At 42.2% G+C, this 21,693-nt stretch overlaps 1 protein-coding gene across 4 annotated transcripts in view; it reads left to right on the forward strand.

The window, feature by feature from the left end:
- GRID1 (glutamate ionotropic receptor delta type subunit 1) overlaps positions 1 to 21,693 on the forward strand; it is a 792,303-nt gene that overhangs the window by 631,849 nt on the left and 138,761 nt on the right. For all 4 annotated transcript variants that reach the window (XM_005565260.4, XM_065520779.1, XM_065520780.1 and 1 more), the window contains 3 exons: positions 15,313 to 15,414; positions 16,862 to 17,059; positions 20,287 to 20,611. In XM_005565260.4, coding sequence (XP_005565317.2) covers positions 15,313 to 15,414; positions 16,862 to 17,059; positions 20,287 to 20,611 — 625 coding nt within the window. The remainder of the gene's footprint in view (positions 1 to 15,312; positions 15,415 to 16,861; positions 17,060 to 20,286; positions 20,612 to 21,693) is intronic.

Below are 21,693 nucleotides of genomic sequence, written 5' to 3' on the forward strand. Positions count from 1 at the left end.
ATGAGCATAAAGGCAAATGTATGAAAAACTGTTACTACTGATGCATTAACAAATGACCCCAACATTTAACAGCTTAAGACAGCAATAATTTATTATATTATTTTATGTAATATTCATTGTGTTTTATTTTATTATATGTCATATATTATGCAGGATTGGATGGGTGATTTCAACTGAGGTCACTTAGCTGTACTCGGGGGTTCAAGAGAGCTTCACTTGCATACCTGGTACCTTGGTGGGAGTTACCAAAAGACTGAGATCATCTAGAACTATCTTCCAGGACATCTACATGTAGCCTCTTCAGCATGGTGATCTCAAGCTGTTGAATCTCTTATATGGTGGCTGACTTGCCCCAGTGCAAGGGTCGTAAGTGGAAATTGAAGGCCATTTAGAATGTAGACTCAGAAGTCACAAAATGTTACTTCCACAACAATTTAGAAATTACAAATAAAACCAATCAATATTGAAGGGAGAGGGGTGAGGTTAGGCTTTGTATGAAGATGTGGAAGTGACAAGGTCACATTCTAGAAGAGCATAGGATGATGTTATTGCTAAACTTGGAAGGTGCAACCTGCTGTCCTGCTTCTGATGGCTATAATGATCCACACCCCTCTCAAATGAAAAAAATACTCTCAACTCCCTCTCTAAAGAACCTCAAAGACTCGTACCATCTAGGGCATTGACTCGAAGTCTAGGATCTCATTATCTAAGTCAGGTTGAGGTACAGATGAAGCTCTTTGAGTACAGATTCTTGGGTACATCTTCCCAAGTATAGTTTTCAACCTGAATACCTAAATCTAAAGAGACAAATTATATAACTCCCTTGTACTCAAGATATGAAAGTAAGGCAGTCATAGGATAACTGCAATAAGGATTACCATTTGTAAGGATGGAGAAGTTGGAAAGCACATAGTGATAACTGGTCGATAGCAATTTTCATATCCAGCTGGGCTCATGTCATTAACTCCTCAATTAAAACTTGTTACTGCTTCTCTGTTTCTTCACTCTACCTTTGAGCTCTTGATTCTTCCCAAATCATCCTTAGTTTTCCATTAAAAAAATGTAGATTCTTTTTGCAGCTGATTTCCTTCCCATAGTTCAGGGATCTAAATGTCTCTCTCATTCTGTGTTGTCTCTGACCCATTTAGTCTAACCTGGTTATGCTTTTGACACTACACTTACTTTAAAAATTGTGTGGGTTTTAAAATTAAGTTTATTGGTTGTTGACCACATTAGATAAAAGCCACACTTGCAAATATTTTTGACAGTCTCTTCTTTAGCTTGAATTCCCAAACAGGCTGCTAGTGATTTTTAGAATTTCTGTAGTCTAACAGAGAAGGTCTGCGAGGTACACCTTTAAGATTATAGAAAGTCTTTTGTCTTTCTGAGAAGTCTTCAAGGCAGCATTTTAAATATGTATGAAGTCTTAAGAAAGGGTTTACAGTTATACCCTTCATTTCATGGGTCCACATTTTCTGGCTAGTCTTCAGGAGTTGATCTTTGCATTGAGAACCTCTCTTATTTTGGAATTTTCTGCTAGAAAAGACTGAGAATAAAAATTGTTTTATTTTTGAATCCAACAAATCTTGGCTTCTCTCTTCTATATACTTTCTTTAAATTCTGATTGAAAACAGAATCCCTTCTTTACTTAATCTATGAACTATCTATGCACCTATGCATGTATTATGACATGCAATTACGAGAAACCAAAGGATCGTTCAAATTTCTGCCCGAACACCTCAGTAGTTAGACTCACCAGTTTATTAAGTAGATTTTCTACTTTCCATATTACTGCATGTGAAAAATTTCTAAAATTTTCTTCCACTAGATATTAGGTTGGTGAAAAATTAATCGTGGCTTTTGCCATTACTTTAATGACAAAAACCATAATTACTTTCTCACCAACCTAATAACAAAGGTAGCTTTTTTTTTTCAGCTTCCAATATTTTCCCCTAAACTCCTACAGTAGTTTTCTTGAGTTTTGGTTCCACTAAAAGTCTCCTTAAGGTTCTCCTATCTTCTTTCCTATACACAGCCTCAAAGCCAGTTCCACATATTTTATATATATTTCTTATAGTATCACTGCATTTCCAGGACTAACTTCTTTTCAAGTTACTTACTGCATGAAAACCTAGAATTTCATAAAATAATAATTTACAAATATCTAATGGATTCTGTATGTCAGAAATTTGGTCAGGGCTTGTCTTGGGGATTCTTCTAATGTTAACTAAAGTCACTCAATGACACTCAGCTAGTTTATGCGCCACTCTTAAGGATCTAAGATGGATTCACTCACATGTCTAGTGCTTTGGCAGAGGTGATTGGAAGGCTGGACACATATGGGATCCATGTGGGACCCACATGTGATCTCTCCAGCATGGTGGTCTCAGGTTTGCTGTACTTTTTGCAGGCAAAACGGGATTCTCCTAGATAATTGGTTCTCAATGGGTGGTGTTTACGGGGGGCGTGGGTGTACAATTCTATCCTCCAAGGGTTTTTGGCAATGTCTGGAGATATTTTTGGTTGTCACACTGGTTGGGGGCCGGGGAGTCGGGAAAGAGGCACTACTGGCATCTATTTGGCAGAGGTCAAGGATGCAACTAAACATCCTACAATGCACAGAATAGCCCCCACACCAACCCACAAATAATTATCTGGCCCCAAATGTCAACAGTGTCAGGTTGAAAAACTTTTTCCTAAAGCAAGTATTTCAAGAGAACTAAGTAGACACTGTATGGCCCTTTCTGACCTAGTCCCAAAGACAGCATCAGATTCAGACCAGATTTAAAGGAAGAGTAGTTAGACTTCTCTTCCTGATAGGAGGTGGAGAAGTCACATTACAGAAGAGCATGTGGGATGGGGAATATTGTCACAACCATCTTTAGAAAATACAATCTGCTGCAGGAACTGTCAGGGAAATCTGAATGTGATCAGTGCCATGAAAAGGGGTAAGCATAATGCATTAAAGATGCAGGAGGATCTGTCACTTCTAGTTGGAGAGATAAAATGGGGTTTCCTGAAAACAGGGCAATTAAACAGTTTTTTTAAACTGACAATTGAACCTTGAAAGAAAGGTAGTGCCTTGAAATATGCAATTGAAGGAAGAACATTCTAGGCAGAGGGAACAATATAATAAAGGTATCAACATTTCAGGGATTAACAAACTATGGCCCTTGGGCCCAATGCAGCCTGCCGCTTAATTTGTAAGTAAAGTCTACTGGAACCCAACTCCACTACTCAATGTATGGAGTGGCTGACCACAGAGACCATCTGGCCCAGAAAACTTTTGTATTTTTTTTAGTAGCGACAGGGTTTCACCATGTTAACCAGGCTGTTCTCGAACTCCTGACCCCAGGTGATCCACCCACCTCAGCCTCCCAAAGTGCTGGGATTACAGGTGAGCCACTGCGCCTGGCCCACATAACTTTTTGTTAAGGCAGAGACCATCTCTTCTTCATTTTGATTTGCTCAATAAAATCTTGTTTGGAAAACTAATAATATTGATCGTCCTCTGGGTACTTCCTCATTAACTGGCTGGAATGTCATGCTTTTCTTAGAAAACTTAAAATATTTACTGTATGGTCCTTTATGGAATAGTTAAAGAACTATCCATGGACTAGTTCTTTAATTTATTTCCTGATTCAACAAATAATTTGTTAAGTGCATGACATGTGCCAGAAAGTGTGTCAGATGTTTAGTGTATGATGGTGAGCAAAACAGACATCCTCCCTATTATGGAGGGTGCTTTTCACAGTTTCAATATTTGAGAGGTATGAAGAAAATATCAAGGTCTTGTGTTTAAAAATATTAAAATACTTAGGAAGAGTGAACCTGCGAAGGCCTTTATCAAGAGTAAAACTCATCAGGCAAGACCCACCAGATGAGAAAGAGCCAACCATGAGATGTGAATGGCAGAGATAAGATTTACTGGGAGCATGAAGGATGTGCACAAAGTTCCTAATCAGGAAGGACCTCGGCTTGAGAGAGAAAGTGAAAGGTGGCCAGTGTCGGTGGGGTGTAGTGAGTGAGGTAGAAAGTGTGGTGGATGGGGTTAAAGGCAGACATGGATCACGTCTTGATGAGTCTTACAGACCATGAAAACGATGACCCAAGTGTAACTGAAAACCATTTGAGAATTTTGAGAAGAATGAAATAAAGCAATTTTCTTAAAGAAAAGGAAAGAAAACTGTCTGCTGGGTTGAGGGAGGCTTAGATAGGGGGTGGATAAGAAAGAATTTGAAGGATAGTTAAGGCAGCTCATAAAGGTCCCAAGCAAGAAATGATGGTACCATGATATAGAAATTGTTCTTCTCTAACTTTACTGTGCCTATGTTCTTCTGGGAATCTTGTCAAAATACAGAAACTAATTCAGTAGATGTGGGATGGAGCCACACTACAATGCTCCTGGACCACGGACCACACACAGGGGCCTAGTGGTAAAGACATATCAAGCGAGTTTTTAAAGAAAATATTTATTATCCTAATACTTTACCATGACTAGAAGTCTTAAAGTAAGTTTCCAACAGAAAATCATGCAAAAGAGAAAATCCAGCCCAGGAAATTTCAACCACTGGAAATAAATGAGCACTGAATGAGAAAACCTTTTGCAGAGCTTCAAATATAAGGCATAATCTGGAACCTTGAGTCTAAGTAGGAGGCAGAGGACAAAGGAAGAGAAGGATGTTCCAGAGAGAAGAGCCAGTTCATAGTTTGAGAGAGTGTAATGGGAGACATCTGCTACTTTTTTCAGTGTACGAACTCATAGAATTGACTGTCAGAAGTGTCTTGTCAGACTTCAGACTGAGGTATAGTGCACATAGGGTGATTAATTCGGATCAATTAAAACCAACAAGAATCTCAAATCTGTTAGTATGGGCCCGAGCATAATAGACTTAAGAGGAGATATCATATTATTAATAACAATAACTAATATCTGATGGAACTTGGAACACGTGAAGACACTTGAGCCCAGAGAACAAATATGACCAGTTCATACTTTGCCAAAGGTCCCCAGGCTCATCTGTGGAAGAAACAGTATTCCAGCCTGGCTTGTCCCACTATAGAGAATGCCTTTGCTGGAACTTGCAGTTTATTTAGAGAGAAAAAGCCAATACACCTGAAACAATTAAAGAAAGGTACAAAATCAACATTACAGTCATTAGCTAGACTGCACTGCAGTTTCAAAATGAAAATTGCTTTATTGTTTTTCTTCTGATTATAAAAACAATGCTTCCTCTCGGTAAAACAATTCTAACCATATAGGACTGTGGAGTGCAAGAGATGAATATTCCCTATAATCCCATTGCTCCACCCAATGCCAGAAACAGCTACTTATAACTACCTTTGAGCTTAGGCTTATATGTGCACCATCTCACAAAAAGAAATAAGCTTTTGAAACCATATGGTTTATTTAGTATGTGCAATAAATCTATCCTTTTGAGGTATACAGTGTTTGATCAGCTCTGACAAATGTATATGGTAACGTAGGCACCAGGCCATTCAAAATATAGAACACTTTTGTTACCCCAAATGTCCCACCTTCCTCTTTGCATTTGATACCCTTCTACCATTACCACCTCCAGACAAACATTGATCTGTTTTCAGTACCTGTAATATTGCCTTCGCGAGAATGCCATATTAACAGCACCGTAAATCACACGTTCTCCTGTCTGGCTTCATTCACTTGGCGTAAGGCTTTTGAGCTTTATCCATGTTGTTGTGTGTGTCAGTTGCTTGTTGCTTTTTATTGCTGAGTAGTACTCTGTTGTGTAAATATCCCACACTTTGTTTATCTATTCACCAGCTGATCCACATTTGGAGAGTTTCAATTTTTTGGCTATTATGAATAAAGCTTCTATGAACATTCACATGTGGACCTTTGTATGGACATGGTTTACATCTCCCTTATGTAATGTCTAGGAGTGGAATCGCTGGGCTTAACATTGTATGTTAACTTTATAGGAAATTGCCAAAGTGTCTTCCAATGTGGCTGCAGAATTTGCCTGCCAGATTCTCAGTGACACCTGGTAACATCAGTCTTTGATTTTAGCCATTCGAGTGAGATTTAGTGTATTGCCTTGTGACCTTACTTTGCATTTCCCTGATGACTCATGATGTGGAGCATGTATGTTTTCATGTGCATATTGGCCTATCACATGTCTTTCTCATTGGAAAAATAAGTCCTTTCTCTATATTTTAAAATGGGTTGTTTGTGAGTTTTCTTTATGTGTACTTGATACATATCCTTTATTGGGTACACACATGTTTGATATTTTTCCTATAACTTTTGGATGGTAGTTTACATTTTTCTTTTTCCTGCTCCGTCCAGTGGAAGTTTGATGGAGAAGGGCTGATGAGTAGATGTGGCCTCCCTTGAGTCTAGGGCCCAGGGATCCTGACTGTTAAAGATCCACACTTGACCTTTAAGATTGTTAAAATTCCAGGGTTTTTTCTTCTTACTCACTTTTATAACTACCACCTGCTTTTGCTCCATGCTCTGCCATAGAGCAGAAACACTTCTTGCATCCTGTCTCTGCTTGAAGGGGTTTCGTACCATTTGAAATTCAGTTCAAAGGGTGGTTTTGTGATTGCAAGTGTCTTATAGGCTAACTTTATATATATGTATGGTTAGTTGATTATCTGGCTTTACTGTTGTTGTTGTTCCCAAATCCTCTTGCTCCTTTCTATATCTTAAGCAGAAGTGGAACTGCCTGCCTCCATCCTCGCTCTTAATATGACAAAAGGCTCCATTGACAGCATTACTAGAGTTGGTCGGTCCTTTTATCCTGTGTGAGCCCACTGAGACCTTCGTGGCCTGGGCTTTAAGGTAGTGGAAGCCAGAGCTTGAGCATTTCCTTTGCCTTCACTACGAGTGATCTCTTGCCAGTGCAGAAGGCATTTCTGCTAGTTTTCATTGCCTTTCTCTCCTGCCCCGCTGGGAAGTATCTTTTCCTCATCCTTGCTAAAGGTTTTTCAAAAGCCCCTGTATATCATAGCCCTCCTGTCCATTTCACTCTTCTTTTAGTTTCTTACAGCTCTGTCCTCTGGACACTTAACACACGTCCTTCTAGGACTTGTTTTTAAGATAGTGTGTCTTTCACACCAAAGTCTCAATTCCTTGTGCAAATGGTCCTAACTGAGATGGATACTCTCAATTCTCTCCATCTCAGAGAGTGATAATCACCCCTTCCTATTCACATGCCTGAGATATTCAAGAGTGGTCCTAGCCCCTTCCTCAGTGGGTGTATTAATTCGGCTCTGACTGCCAACACCTGTGACTCATACCCTCCAAGGCCCAGGTTCATTAACTCTGATATGCTGGGATTCCCAAAATGAACTCTCAAGTTATACCTTACTTCGGGAATCCTGGCTACCAATATTAATATTCTACCCTCAGATGTTCACAGTCTCCCTTCCAGGTGCTGTGTTTGTATCTAAACATGTTGTTCCTGCATTTAGCTGAAGGTTAAGACTTGCAGTGGATTATCTGGTATCAGTGCTGGCCGAATGTCCAATTCAAGCTGATTCAAGATAGTGAGTTCTGTTTCACCTTACCCTTATTTAAGGCTGTGATCTTTTGAAACATACTCTGAGCCCATTTGCTTTCCAATAAAAGTAAACATAGAAAAAAACCCCTAAAATATGACTTATTGTTTTAGAAAAGCCCATGCACTGACATAACGACAGACCCACTATGGCCATCATCACTGAGGCTGGGGCCATCTGCACTCAGATCATGGCAGTCACTGGTTGATGAGAACACAGCTCTTATGGGATTTCAGATGTGGTTGTGAGGTCTGATAGACATGGCCATAAAATCTTCACCTCTTGCTTTCCAATACTATCTTGAGACAAGCTTACCAACAAAGTATTTGTCACTGAGCTGTAAAATTGTGACTGTGTAGCTTATTGATCCATTGTCCTGTTGGATATTCTTAAACGTGAGATTTGGGGTTATTTCCTTCCTTCCTTCCTTCCTTCCTTCCTTCCTTCCTTCCTTCCTTCCCTCCCTCCCTCCTTCCTTCCTTCCTTCCTTTTCTCCTCCTTCTTCCTTCTCTCCCTTCCTTTCTCCCTCTCTCCCTCCCTCCCTCCCTCCCTCGTTCTCTCCTTCCTTCCTTCCTCCTTGCCTTCCTTCCTTCTCTCCTTCCTTCCTTCCTCCCTCCTCCTTCCTTCCTTCCTTCTTTCCTTCCTTCCTTCCTTTGTTCCCTCCCTCTCTCATTCCTTTCCTCTGTCCTTCCCTCTCTCCTTCCTTCCTTTCTCCCTGCTTCCTTCCCTCCCTCCCTCTCTCCTTCTTTCCTTCCTTCCTTCTCTCACTCCCTCCCTCCTTTTCTCCCTCTCTCCCTTCTTTGCTCTCTCCCTCCTTCCCTCCCTCCTGCCTTCTGTCCTTCCTTCCTTCTCTTGCTTCCTCCCTTTCCCTCCCTCCATCCTTCTCTCCTTCCTTCCTTCCTTCTTTACCTCCTTCCTTTCTTCATTCCCTCCCTCCCTCCCTTTCTCCCTCTCTCTCTTCTTCACTCCCTCCCTTCTTCCCTCCCTCCTGCCTTGTCTCCTTCCTTCCTTCTCTTGCTTCCTCCCTTTCCTTCATTCCCTCCCTCCCTCCATCCATCCATCCATCCATCCTTCCTTCCTTCCTTCCTTCCTTCCTTCCTTCCTTCCTTCCCTCCCTCCCTCCTTCCTTCCTTCCTTCCTTCCTTCCTCCCTTCCTCTGTCCTTCCCTTCGCAGGAATATACAATGCTCTCTATATGAAATTGGTTATATTCTGTCCCTGGGCTGTAAAACAGTTAGATTGCCACCTCTTTCTATCCTCCCTCCCCATGAAAAGAGAATGATACTTTAAGACACCTTTATAACTAGTCTACAGAACACGAAGCCCAATCTTCCAAAGGACACCTCTCCCATTTAGGGTTAATAATCCTGCATTTATTAAGGACAGGGCCACAAAGTCCCAAATCCCCACATCTTACAACTCAGAAACACTAAAGTGAAGAACAGCCCCGTTGACTTGGGAAATATATTTTCCTGAGACCAGTGATTTGTGAAATATATTCTCCAATTGGCTGATCTCTTGCACAGTTGTTTGTCATAATCAGATTTTGAGGCCATATATCTCCTTTCAAGTGATGATTGTGCTGTAACCTCTGGCTCCATCCACATTTCTGGTTTGGGTAGAGCAGATCTCAGCAATGAATGAAAACCGTAGCTGTCTTATCAAATAGCAGCAGTACTTGTTTTGTTTAATAGTGCTGGAAATTAGTTTTTCAGGCACTGATCTCGACAGGTCAGCTGTCAAAAGTGGGTGTCCGTGGCCATAAATTCATCGATCCTGTAAACAAAATTCTGTCTGCAAAATACAAGGGGAAGTTAGAGTAGACACACTTAGGTACAAATGAAATGGTCTCGAGCTGTATGTGTCGGGACTTCTTTGGGTAAAAGGTAAAAGGTAAAAGGTTTTTCTGGCTTCCCATTTATCAAGTCAATCGGCCTCATTTGGCTTTTATTGACTGAAACATTTTCTTGAGCATTCGGAGTGGGGAGCGCCAGACACCCTCAGGATGGGGGTGGGATGCAAGTCTCTTCTGATCTTGGTTGACTACAGGGCTGGTAATCCATTTAAAGCCTTCATTTACTTAAAAATATTCCACTGGATTATTTCATGTGAACCCTGCTTTTCTATGTTCTGGCCTTATATTTTGAATCACAGACGGATGGCCTTGCCCAGAAATGGTGGAGGTTTACCACTGTTGTCTTAAGATTTGGGCAAGAGCACACAGTTTTGTGGAAATGGGGAGATTCACTCAGCTTGGAGCACTTGGCTTCTGTCTGATGTGAGGGAATAATAAACTTTGCTACTCAATATGAAGGATCCTGAATCCTGGAACATTGTTGCACTTTGATGTGTTTGAAAGGCAGAATTTTGATTTTTTGCTTTGAAGTATTTTTTTTCTTGCTTTGCCAGGGTACAGGATGCCTAAAGGCTAGGGAGAAAGAGAAGTCTGTATTAAAGCAAAACAAAACAAAACAAAAATACTTTTTAAGTCCTAACCACTTTTAGATGAAGAGATAAGCATGATAATAGGCTTGGAAGAATTGTTTTTCCTTCATGAAATTCCATTTTAATTTACATGGCCTTCTTGTATTAAGGTTGTCTGAATATTAACTAAAATGATTTGGAGCTGCTCCTCTTTCTCAGTGGAGAATGATTACTTGGATTGCTTATCTTCACGGATCTGGGCCTCAGCTGTGGGCACTTCCTATCTCCCAACCCAACAGTTTACAGAACTCCCACTGTCTTGGAGAGATCCTAGAATATGAGAAGCTGTGCTGGTCAAACTAGCCATATGCCCCTTCATGATGAGGAACCCCTAGACCAAAATTCCTTAGAGCCAAAGCACTGATTTATTGGGTTCTGACTCTCAGATTGGCCTTGACATATTGACAGGTAATTTGACTCCAGTTGCTCCCCCATCATGCAGTTTTCAGTCGTACAAGTGCATGTGATAGGATATTGCTCAATCATCTATGCTAGTTATTTTTATCAAAAGCTTATTTTACTTCCTATTAGTGAAAATCCTGTTAAAATCAGGAAGAGGATAAAGAAGGTAGTAATGATTACTTATAATTCCATCACCTATGTGTAACACATATATCCACGTATCACATTTTAATGTATCTTCTCCCATTTTTACCACTGCTTTAAAAAAAAACATAATTGAGGCCATATTATATACAGTCTTATATCCTGGTTCTTTACTTTGTGATTTTTAATTAAGCTATTTTATAATAGACTATTTCAAAGTTATTTTCTTCTTTGAACAGCCCCTCAATTTGGTAGGCAAGGAAGATTTTTATTTCCCATTTCATAGATAAGAAAATAGAATCGGCTGGGCACAGTGGCTCATGCCTGTAATCCCAACATTTTGGGAGGCTGAGGTCAGTGGATCTCTTGAGCCCAGAAGTTTGAGACCAGCCTGGGCAACATGGCACAACCTCATCTCTAAAAAAAATACAGAAAAATTTGCAGGATGTAGTGGTGCACTCCTGTAGTCCCAGCTACTTGGAAGGCTGAGATGGGAGGATCACTTGAGCCCAGGAGGCAGAGGATGCAGTGAGCCATGATCATACCACTGCATTCCATCCTGGACAACAGAGTGAGATCCTGTCTAAAAAAAAAAAGAAAAGAAAATGATGGAATCTCAGTAAAGTGTACTTTCAATTTTTATTGAAAAAATATTTATTGACTCTATGTTTCAAGCACTGTGCTGTCAAGTGCTGTCTGAGGTCACTCACATAAGTGATGACAACAACTAGAACATAGGTCTACTGACTCATGAACGTCTGCTAAGTTCACCTCCAAGTTCCTGTCTTCTTCCTCAGTTACAGAAGTTAATGTTGGAGAGGAGAGCCTGGAATTCGAGGCAAGGTTGGAGACCCTGAGATGGGAATGAGAAAGGCCAAGTCCAGCCCAGGAGCCTGAGGCTCTAGACAGCTTATGAAGACAGGGTTTTGACCCCAGAGAACATGGCAAGAAAGCCCAATGCCACAGCTGACTCACTGACTTAGGCCAAGAGTAGAAGGAACTGGAGATCCTTCTATTCCATTTCTATTGCAGATTTGCATAAATCATGGATATTAGGCTGAACATTCATTAGTTGTAATAAATGTGTCATTCTAATGTTATATCTTAACAATGGGAAAAACTGGGTATCGATCTATTGACATTCTCTGCACAGCATCTACAACTTTTCTGTAAATCTAAAACTATTCTAAAGTGAAGTCTCATTTCAACAAACAAGTAAGAGTTTACCAGACCCAGAAGAAGAGAAAGGGCGTTCCAGGCAGAAGGAAACCAGATACAAATATCAGGAGGGAATGTGGTGTGCCTGAGAAAGGAGGAGTAGTTTTGGGGATTGTAGTTTACTGTAACTACATAAACTAAAGTGAGGTTGAGAGTCAGGATTGGCTCTGGATGGGGAAGGCTTTTCCTTTTCTTTTAGGCCAAGTTTAAAAGTCTTAGGATTTATTCTGTAGGAAAAAGGAATTCATTAGAATAGTTTAATTAATATAGTTCATATTTGAGTTTATTTGTTGTAAGGGTACCCACTTGCCTATTGAAGGATGAGCTGTAAGAGAGAGAGGTTGAGAGTAATGAAACCAATGAGAAAGCTGTTGCAAAGATCTAGGGGGACTGAGGTGGTGCCTCCTAGAGCCAAGCAGTGGGCCAGAAGTAGAGAATGATGTTCAGGGCTTCATCCCAACTGTTTCTTCCTGCCTCCATCCTCCATTCTAATTTCTGATTACAATCCCAGTAGAAAGACAGAGAAGGCCTTCTTGATCAAGATGCACAGAGCCCCATTCCAAACACTCACTCAAGCCAAGACAGTAGAGAATTAAGATGCCCCTTCACTGTGCCAGGAAGGTTTGGCAGCAGATGTTAGGCAAAAGGGTCCTGGTGCAAGATAGAGTATGGAGTGTCTGGAATGGTTGCATCATCATTAGGACAAGATGGCTTCTGTTATGACTTTATGAGCCATTGGGATGGTCAAGAAGACCTCTACAACTCCACCCACACCCAGGAGAAGTAGCAGCATACACATCAGGGCTAAGCAGCTCCAGCACCTGGGCTAAGCAGTTAAGGTAGTGCAGATGCAGGCACCCCAAATAAATATCCACTCCTGCCCCAGTGAGTCCATAGTAGAACATCCAAAGAATAGAGGCAATCAACCCTTTGGCCCCATTTGTCTGAATTTGTCCTCTTCCCTCTGACAAGCATTTTAATCCAGCTGTAGGAATCGATTCTGCATCTTCATGCAATTTCTTCCTTTCCTTTCCTTTCCTTTCCTTTCCTTTCCTTTCCTTTCCTTTTCTTTCCTTTCCTTTCCTTTCCTTTCCTTTCCTTTCCTTTCCTTTCCTTTCCTTTCCTTTCCTCTCTCAATCTCCCCCCGCTTTCTTTCTGTATTTCTTTCTCTTCCTTCCTTCCTTCTTCTCTCAATTCCTTCCTTCCTTCCTTCCTTCCTTCCTTCCTTCCTTCCTTCCTTCCTTCCTTCCTTCCTTCCTTCCTTCCTTCCTTCCTTCCTTCCTTCCTTCCTTCCTTCTTTCTTTCTTTCTTTGGCAGGATCTCACTCTGTTGCCCAGGCTGGAATGCAGTGGCACAATTACGGCTCTCTGCAGTCTTGACCTCCTGGTCTCAATTGAACCTCCCACCTCAACCTCCCAAGTAGCTGGGACTACAGGTGCATGCCACCACACCTGGCTAATTTATTTTTATTTTTTATAAAGGCAGTATTTCACCATATTGCCCAGACTGATTTTGAATTCCTGGACTCAAGTGATCCACCCGCCTTGGCCTCCCAAAGTGCTGGGATTGCAGGCATAAGCCACAACTCCCAGCCTATTTCTTAAGATCCAATGGAGAAATAGCCATGATTTTTGCTTTTTTTTTTTTTTTAAACTATATCATTACCCAAAGTGTGGTATATTGGTATCTTCAAGGTCTTTAAGCAGAATTTTGGGTAGATCTTCACTTGTTCTTTATCTCAATGCCCCCAAATTAATTAGTGGTGGTGGTGGTGGGTGGTTCTTTAGGGTACATGGCCATGTTTTTTACTAATTTATTTATTCATCACACCAAGGCATCCTATTATTTAGGATGGAGTGGGTCTTGTTGGGCATCATGTCCAAGGTGACAACAGGAAATTCCAGGTTTCTGTTAAACTGACTCTAGAACTCCATCTCTTATTCTGGTGGTTTTACTTTATATCTCAGAGTTGTTGTCTCTTTCAGGAGGAATGGCCCCTCAGGTTCTATGGCCTTATAGTCAGGGCTCAGTGTGCAGACCCTGCTGCAGATGTCAGAACCATGGGAAATGCTGAGAGAGTAGAAGCATTCTTAAGTGGAATAGTTGGTGGTTCCTTTAGGGCTCCCAGTAGCACTTTTCCACTGGGGTTCTTCTTCTCTTCAGGTTAACTAGGGGATCTTATGGATTTTTCCCTGACAACAGTATATACTGCCTGTGGCAGTTTGACCCATTAGCCCCCTGCTATTTAAATGGTGGTCCTTGGATTAGCAGCAGCAGAAGCATCACCTGGGAGCTTCTTAGACATGAATAATCTCAGGCACCAGAATCAGAAAGTGCATAGAAAATCCCTGGGCGATTTGTATGGATATCATAGTTTGAGCATCATGGCTTTAATCAACAACAGTGGTTCACAATTCTGGCTGTGCATTAGAATCACCTGGGGAGCTAAAATATTCATCTCTAGTACACTACAGACCAATTACATAAGAGTCTCTGTGGGTAGGACCCAACTTTCAGTACATTTTATTATAAAGCCCCCCAGAAGAGATACTAATATGCATCCAAGTTGGAGGGCCAGTGACCTAGAAGAGCAGGGGTTTTCAACCTTGGCTGCAATATCAGGAGCACTCGGGAGGCATTAACTTCCTATGCTCAGGCCCTGAGATCCTGATTTAGTTGACTTGAGATGGAGCTGGGTATCTGCATTTTGTTATGTCTTCCCCATTAATAGTTGAGAATCATTTCCCAGACAAAAGTTTTGTCATTGTATAGACCCTGCAAGGATGCAGGGAGGGGAAGCAGTCTCATGAACAACTGTGTCTCCTCATTGTTTCTGAGCCAAGGTAGGTTCTCCATGACCACCTTAGGATGACTGTAAGAGATGCATCTGGCTATTGGATACACTCTGCAGGCTTAGGAGAATGTAGCAGATTCAGAGCACATTTACCCTGCCATTAGCCTCTACTTGCCTATCAAGGAAAATGAAGCAGCTGACACCACAGTGAAAACAGGCAGGAAGCTCTTGACCCTGCTTGCCATAGGCACCGGGGTGCAAGGCAAGCTGTGCACTTGAGCGTTTACTACTTGCTTTACTGCTGAGCCTCATCCTACCTATGGAGGGAGCAATGGCTGAACTCAAGGGCCTTGTGGCCTGGGCAAGCCAAAGGAATAATTAAACAAAGAGGGTATTTTGCAGGCATCACAGTGACATGGCCTCTGTGGGTGAACAGAATAAAACTGGACATAAACATTTGTTTTAGAGACAAGTTCTCACCAGTTGGTTTCATTTTAGAGCTGTGCTGAGCTCTAGAGATCCAGGTGAGCTGAAGGAGGACATGTAACTCTGTTTACCATATGTCTGTTCTCTTTAGGGTTTTAAAATGGCTCTGGGTCTCTGGGAACTCTAGGGGACTGCTGTTATCCTACCTGCCTAATTCAGGCTCCCAGTGTAGGAGCTGAGGTCCTAAGGTGTGCATAGGTGTCAGTTCCATCCCTCATAATCTTTATTTTTCCTTCACAGTTGGCGACGTGGGACTCAGAGAAGGGCTTGAATGGCAGCTTGCAAGAGAGGCCCATGGGCAGCCGCCTCCAAGGATTGACTCTCAAAGTGGTGACTGTCTTGGTAGGATCATGGGGACATTCTGGGAGCTACACCATCCAGGCTGTTGAATCAGAGGCTGCTTTCTGTTTCATGCTGGGTTTTGGGAGAAGAGAATCTTGAGGAGTGTTATGAGCTTTCATAAGGCCTTTCATTTAACTAATTGTGTGAATAATGAAAGGAAGAGTGAGATTGATGTTTCTGCCCCAGGACCTCTGTGCTTTCCATAGGAAGTCCCTGAGCTGCTCTAGAAAAGGACTTCTCATCCACAGCTTCCTCTGAGGACCAGAGGGGGCCCAGCTGCTCCCCTTGTTCTTGGATGTAAACTGGATCTTGACCCACTACTGGTCCTTAGGAGAGCTGTTCTGGTAGCCAGAACCCCAAGATAGATGCTGGAGGAGGACATTCTCCTAGCACCCAACACTACTGATGGGCTCATGTGACACAAATTCAGAATGAAGACCATTTGGTAGTTGCAACTTTTCTGCATGGGTATCGTGGAATCATAGACTTTTGCATTTGTAAGAGACCTTAAAAGCATCTTCCTTTCAATTGCTTTTTTCACATTTTTATAAGAACTGCAGGAGACGTTATAGATTTGCCTCTTATTGACTGGGTCACACATGCCCAAATGTCCCTTCTGTCCCAGCAGACACTAGCATTCCCTTGGCTCAGAAATCTTTGGCAGCAGTATTTGTGCATTCCCTGTCTGCACACCACAAACAAGCGTTACACCCTGTTTCCCAACACCACTAAATTAATGAGCTATACTCCCTGGAACTGTTTGCCAAAGGCCCCTTGTTCAGTTTCACACAAGAATGAAGGGGAATGGTGGTGAGCGCTGAGGCATTTTTCAGACGACCACCTTGCTCACATGTGGCATAGCACAACATGTGCAGGTGTGAGCGTGGCATGGCTTTGAACTCGGAGCTCTGGGTTTGAATTCTATCTTACCCTTTGGCTTCTGGTCTGGCCTTGGCCAGTTAATCCATATCCACTTTCTAGTATTGCTAGTAGACATAATGCTTTTTCTCTCAACCTAATGTCACAGAACTTTATCACCACTTATTATCCTGGATGAGAAGTTTCATGTTTCTTATGTGGGCCTTGTATAATTTTGGCATGTTCTAAGGACACGGTCCTAACTCTGCATGGATGTTACAAATGGAGGAAGGAAAACAAACCATATTATTCAGGGAAGTAGGGGTTGGAGCAGAGCCCGGGATAACAACATAGGACAAATGAATCTCCACTCCTCTGTATGGACCTACTGATTGGAGTGATCATCCTGTGCACTCTTCCTTGAGTGTCCATACACGGCTTTTAGAAAAGGGCAGGTAAGTTGAGCCTCCAGTCCTAAATTGGGGAACTGCAAATGTTCTAATCAGATCTTTCTCTCTAACAATACACTCGAGATATGTGTTAATGAACCTGTTATTTAATTGGAGAACCTTCATTCTGTTGTCCTCAGGAAGAGCCTTTCGTGATGGTGGCTGAGAACATCCTAGGACAGCCCAAGCGCTACAAAGGGTTCTCCATAGATGTCCTGGATGCACTGGCCAAGGCTCTGGGCTTCAAATATGAGATTTATCAAGCCCCTGATGGCAGGTATGGTCACCAGCTCCATAACACCTCCTGGAACGGGATGATCGGGGAGCTCATCAGCAAGGTAGGTCCCCACAGCAGATCCAGGGGGAGGGGCACCCTAGTCTTCCTCTGGGGTAATATCTAAACTTGACCAGTTGCACCGTGGAAACCTTGGGACCAGCTAAACAGACCACAGTTACCATTCTCCACACACAAAGGCTCTTTTGTCCTCAAATCCCCTGCTACATCCATTTCTGCTCTTGTATCTCCTCATCCCTGACACTCTGTGTTACCTCCCTGCCCACTTCTGTCATTCATTTGAAGTCTATCATCCACTGTGCCTACTCTGTAGCACACCCTTCAGGGAACCACCCCACACCCTACAGGGAACCTTCCTTGGTGGGAAGCAGAAACCTAGTTCCTACCAGGGGTACTGGTGAGTGCTCATTCTCCTATCCCTCATAGACCACAGGTAGGATATGCATACACATGTGTGTGTCTACATTGCTGGGTGGATGGTGTGGCATCCCGCAGGTCCTCATACTCATTTAAATCGTACTCTTCTTCCCTCCCGTAGAAACTGCATCCTCATTGAAACTCATGGCATGAGGCCAACTTACCATGTCCCCCTTCTTGTCATCTCATGACCTTGGGTCGTTTTCCCATGATCATTGATCATGATGGCATCTGACTCAAGTCCTCCATCTCCATTATTCCTCCTGCCACCATTCTGACAACTTCTGACATCCCTGTAGACAACTCTGGACTCCCAGTACTTTGACATCCTCGCCTCCAGGGAGCTTTGCTTTGCTCCACTCCATTGTTCACCCCCATGCATCTTGTTAGCATCTTACATGTCACCATCACTAGCCCACTGCATGACCACAACAAGTTGTCCTTCTGACTCTTTTGAACCTTTACTCTGACAGCAAAGGCCCTTTGCTTTTTAAATCTGTAAAGGCAGACACTAGGCTTGTCATTCCTCTGATTTCTATTAATCTTTTTAAGAAACAGCTTTACTATGATAAATTCACATACTATAAAATTTACCCATTTTAGATATACAACTCAATGATTTTTAGTAAAGGTACTGGGTTGTGCAACCTTCATTATAATCTAGTTTTAGAATACTTCTGTCACCCCATTGAGATCTTTCATACCTACTTATAGTTAATGCCATTCCCACCCCCAGCCCTAGGCAACCATTAATCTACTTTGTATCTTATAGAGTTGCTTCAGTGAACATTTTGTATACAAGATGTGGTCTTTTGTGTCATACAAGATGTGGTCTTTTGAATCATACAAGATGTGGTCTTTTGTATCTGGTTCTTTCCACCTAGTGTGTGTATTTGAGGTCCATCTTTCTCTGCGGCTTCTGTGCCTTTCTGATACTGCATCCTCCATGGGTGGCCAGATAAATCCCTCCTCCCTTCATCCCTTGTGACTCCCTCTGTTCTCGACTTTTTTCTTGCACCCTAAGCCTGAATGGATTCTATTATCTATCCTCTTCACTCTGAAATCTAGGTTGCTGCACTCAATTAGAGAAGGAAATTACGAATCTGTCCAGATTGCTGTAGAAACCCTGTGTGGTCTCCAGAATCAGCTGGGCCCTTCAGTACTGCCAGAATATTTTAACTTGTCCTCTGTTGGGCTCCTTGGCTATGTCTCTCAGAGACTGTTTAAAAAGTTTACCTTTCTTCTTGAGCTACCTAAGAATCTTCTATCCTTCCCAACTAAAAAAAAAGAATGATTGCACTTCTATATTGGGAAATAAACTGAGACTTTGGGGCATAAAATTGTACTTCTAATGCCTATGAAATTTACATCTGCAGGCACCTGCCATCTCCCACAGAGGGGAGTGTCCCCTGTCCCCTGTCAGTCTCTCCCACTGTCACAGGACAACCCCTCCACTTGTGTCATGAGTTGATTCCTTTGTGCCTCCTTCAAACTTTGCTTCATAAATTAGTTTACCTTCATTCTGTGTTATAAGCCTATCCTGCTCCACTAAATTTCTTTTTAAGCCCTTAAATATGCTCCAAACCTTCCTAATCCTAAAAATAGTCCCTGGATGTTGGGATTTTTAGAAGAGAGGCAAGAACCAGAGGTGCCAGTGTGACAAGTGTAAGAGGAGGGTGTTGATAGGGTCACCTCCATATTTTGTCTTTACTCAAGGTACAGTATTAGATTTCAGTTTAGGACATGAGTATATCTGTCCCTAGCCCACGTATTAAACCTTAAAAAAATCTTTCCACATGTGTTTCCCCAACTTGAGCATGGAGGTTGAATCAGTTGTCACTATTGGCCATTCTAAAAGAAACCAGTTCTGCTGATGCCTCCCACTTGGAGGGCCAAGAGCCCAGATCATTATGATGACTGCCTTTCAGTGCTCTTGTGACTAAAGGAGGACTCTAGGCCCCATTGTCACCTGGCACCCACCCATCCAGACATGAAGCTTGTAATCGTCCCAAACTTGGCAGCTTCATCCTCACAGTCTGGATCCATCTTAATGGGGTTTCTGTCTGTTTTTGAAATGGAAGCCCATTTTGGAAGGCAAACATCTTGGGAGATAATTTTGAGGTCACGGTAGGGAACGTCCATAGAGATTCTTCACACCATGGCTTTATCATGGAAGAATCAACCTGTGGGTCTGCAAGCCATGAATTAAGGGTGGGGGAAGATAGAAGTAAGTAGATGATCCCTTTATTCTTTCAGTATTTTACTCTCTGGCATAAAGTCTACCTATAAAACACTCAGTGGCTAATATGTTAATGAAGTCTAACATAGTTGTAGAACTCACCATATAACTTCTGAAGTGTTTTAGAAAAGAGAGAGATCAATGTGGGATAATAGAGTCTGAGGGGTGTGATGAAGAAATGGAGTGTGCCTCTGGTCTTAACATGTAGGGAGGATGCAGACAGGCTTAGAAGAAGATAGAAGGGCCTTCTTGGTGAAGGGTAGAGGGAAACACAGGGAAAATAAAAAGAAGATAGCTAAAGTTTGGTAGGAAAACAACAAGAAAGTGAAGATAAACTGTAATTCATAGAGAAATGAAGATGCTTTACTCGGCTCTTTTCTGTAGAAACCGTTTCCTGAAGTTTTTAGAAGAGAGAAACTTGTAAGGTAAAGGAAATAGTAACAGACAACTTAGTGTTGGATTTTCCTTACAATATTCAGACTCTCAGGGCGCCAGCTCTCAAATCCATTCCTCTGAAAAGAGCAGTTCAAAGGGCAGAAGGTGGACCTTGACCCAGGGCAGAACCCAACAGTAAGCTGAGGACTGCCGTCTGATGAGATGGCTTTGCCTTTCAGAGAGCAGACTTGGCCATCTCTGCCATCACCATCACCCCAGAAAGGGAGAGCGTTGTGGACTTCAGCAAGCGGTACATGGACTATTCAGTGGGAATTCTAATCAAGAAACCTGAGGAGAAAATCAGCATCTTCTCCCTCTTTGCTCCATTTGATTTTGCTGTGTGGGCCTGCATTGCAGCAGCCATCCCCGTGGTTGGTGTGCTGATATTTGTGTTGAACAGGATACAGGCTGTGAGGGCTCAGAGTGCTGCCCAGCCCAGGCCATCAGCTTCTGCTACTCTGCACAGTGCCATCTGGATTGTCTATGGAGCCTTCGTACAGCAAGGTACCTTTCTGATTCCCTGATCCTTGAATAGCTCTAGGGGCTTGGAAGAACTTATCCATTGGCAAAGTTCTCAGGTGCATTTTGCCAAAGTCATTTCAAATGCAATTTTACTTAATCTCTAGGACAGTACAAATATCATGTTGCACCCAACTTCCCTGAATAATATCAGAGATAAATTAAATGAAACAACAATAAGGAACTCAACTTCAATTCCTGATTCTCCACTTTAGATAAAATTAACTTTGGAGTTCTGCTTTGCACTTTTCTCCCCTCCTACATTAAAGTGATTGCTATGCACATGAGGTTGTCAATGAAACTGTGAATCTTGCTTAAATTTGATGACTTAATGGGAAAAAAAAAATCCCAATTGTGTTGCAATCATATAAGCAGTACTCCAGCCATTCTTGAGGTACAAATTCTCCTACCTCTGAGGGGTCTGAATGGCACTTCTATCCAGTAGTGAGTTATAGGATTGTGCCATTGTGACTGGAGCAACAAATTGCAAAGTTTCTAATGTGAGTGTTGGTCCTGTTTGCACCATGGCAAATGCTTTGTGAGGTTATGTAAGGAGATAAGCAGTGAGAAGCTCTCTTCTCCTAACACTTTAGAGACCAAGGAGAAATAATTGGCCTCAAAGAGGCTAAACTTCTAACTAAAAGTCTCATGCCATGATTTCTGAAAATTCTGGGGGAAGAAAAGCCATCTAGAGAGGGCTGAATACTAATAAAAGTGATATGGGACATCCCATTTCTGAAGTTTAAAAGAAAAGCCAGGGAGCCCTCCACGTAGGAGGTATTTCTATATTTACAGAATTCCCGAGTCTGCTATATATGAATTTGAAATTGGAAAGGGATCTTACATAAGGCTGCAGCCCTAGAAGTTCTTGCCACTGTGAGGTAGAATCTCCTAACTGAAAGATTTTCATATTCAGACCCCACCCTTGGTGTTTTGATGAACTCCACACCACTAGAAGCTCAATCCTAACTTTTCCATATTTTGTGGTCCTCTACCCCTGTCCAAGATCCATGATTTTAGGATCTTATCCCAGAATTGGCACAGATGCCCAGAGCCAGCTGGCAGTC

The sequence above is a fragment of the Macaca fascicularis genome, chromosome 9 (genome assembly GCF_037993035.2).
Source record: "Macaca fascicularis isolate 582-1 chromosome 9, T2T-MFA8v1.1".
NCBI classification, from domain to species: Eukaryota; Metazoa; Chordata; class Mammalia; order Primates; family Cercopithecidae; genus Macaca; species Macaca fascicularis.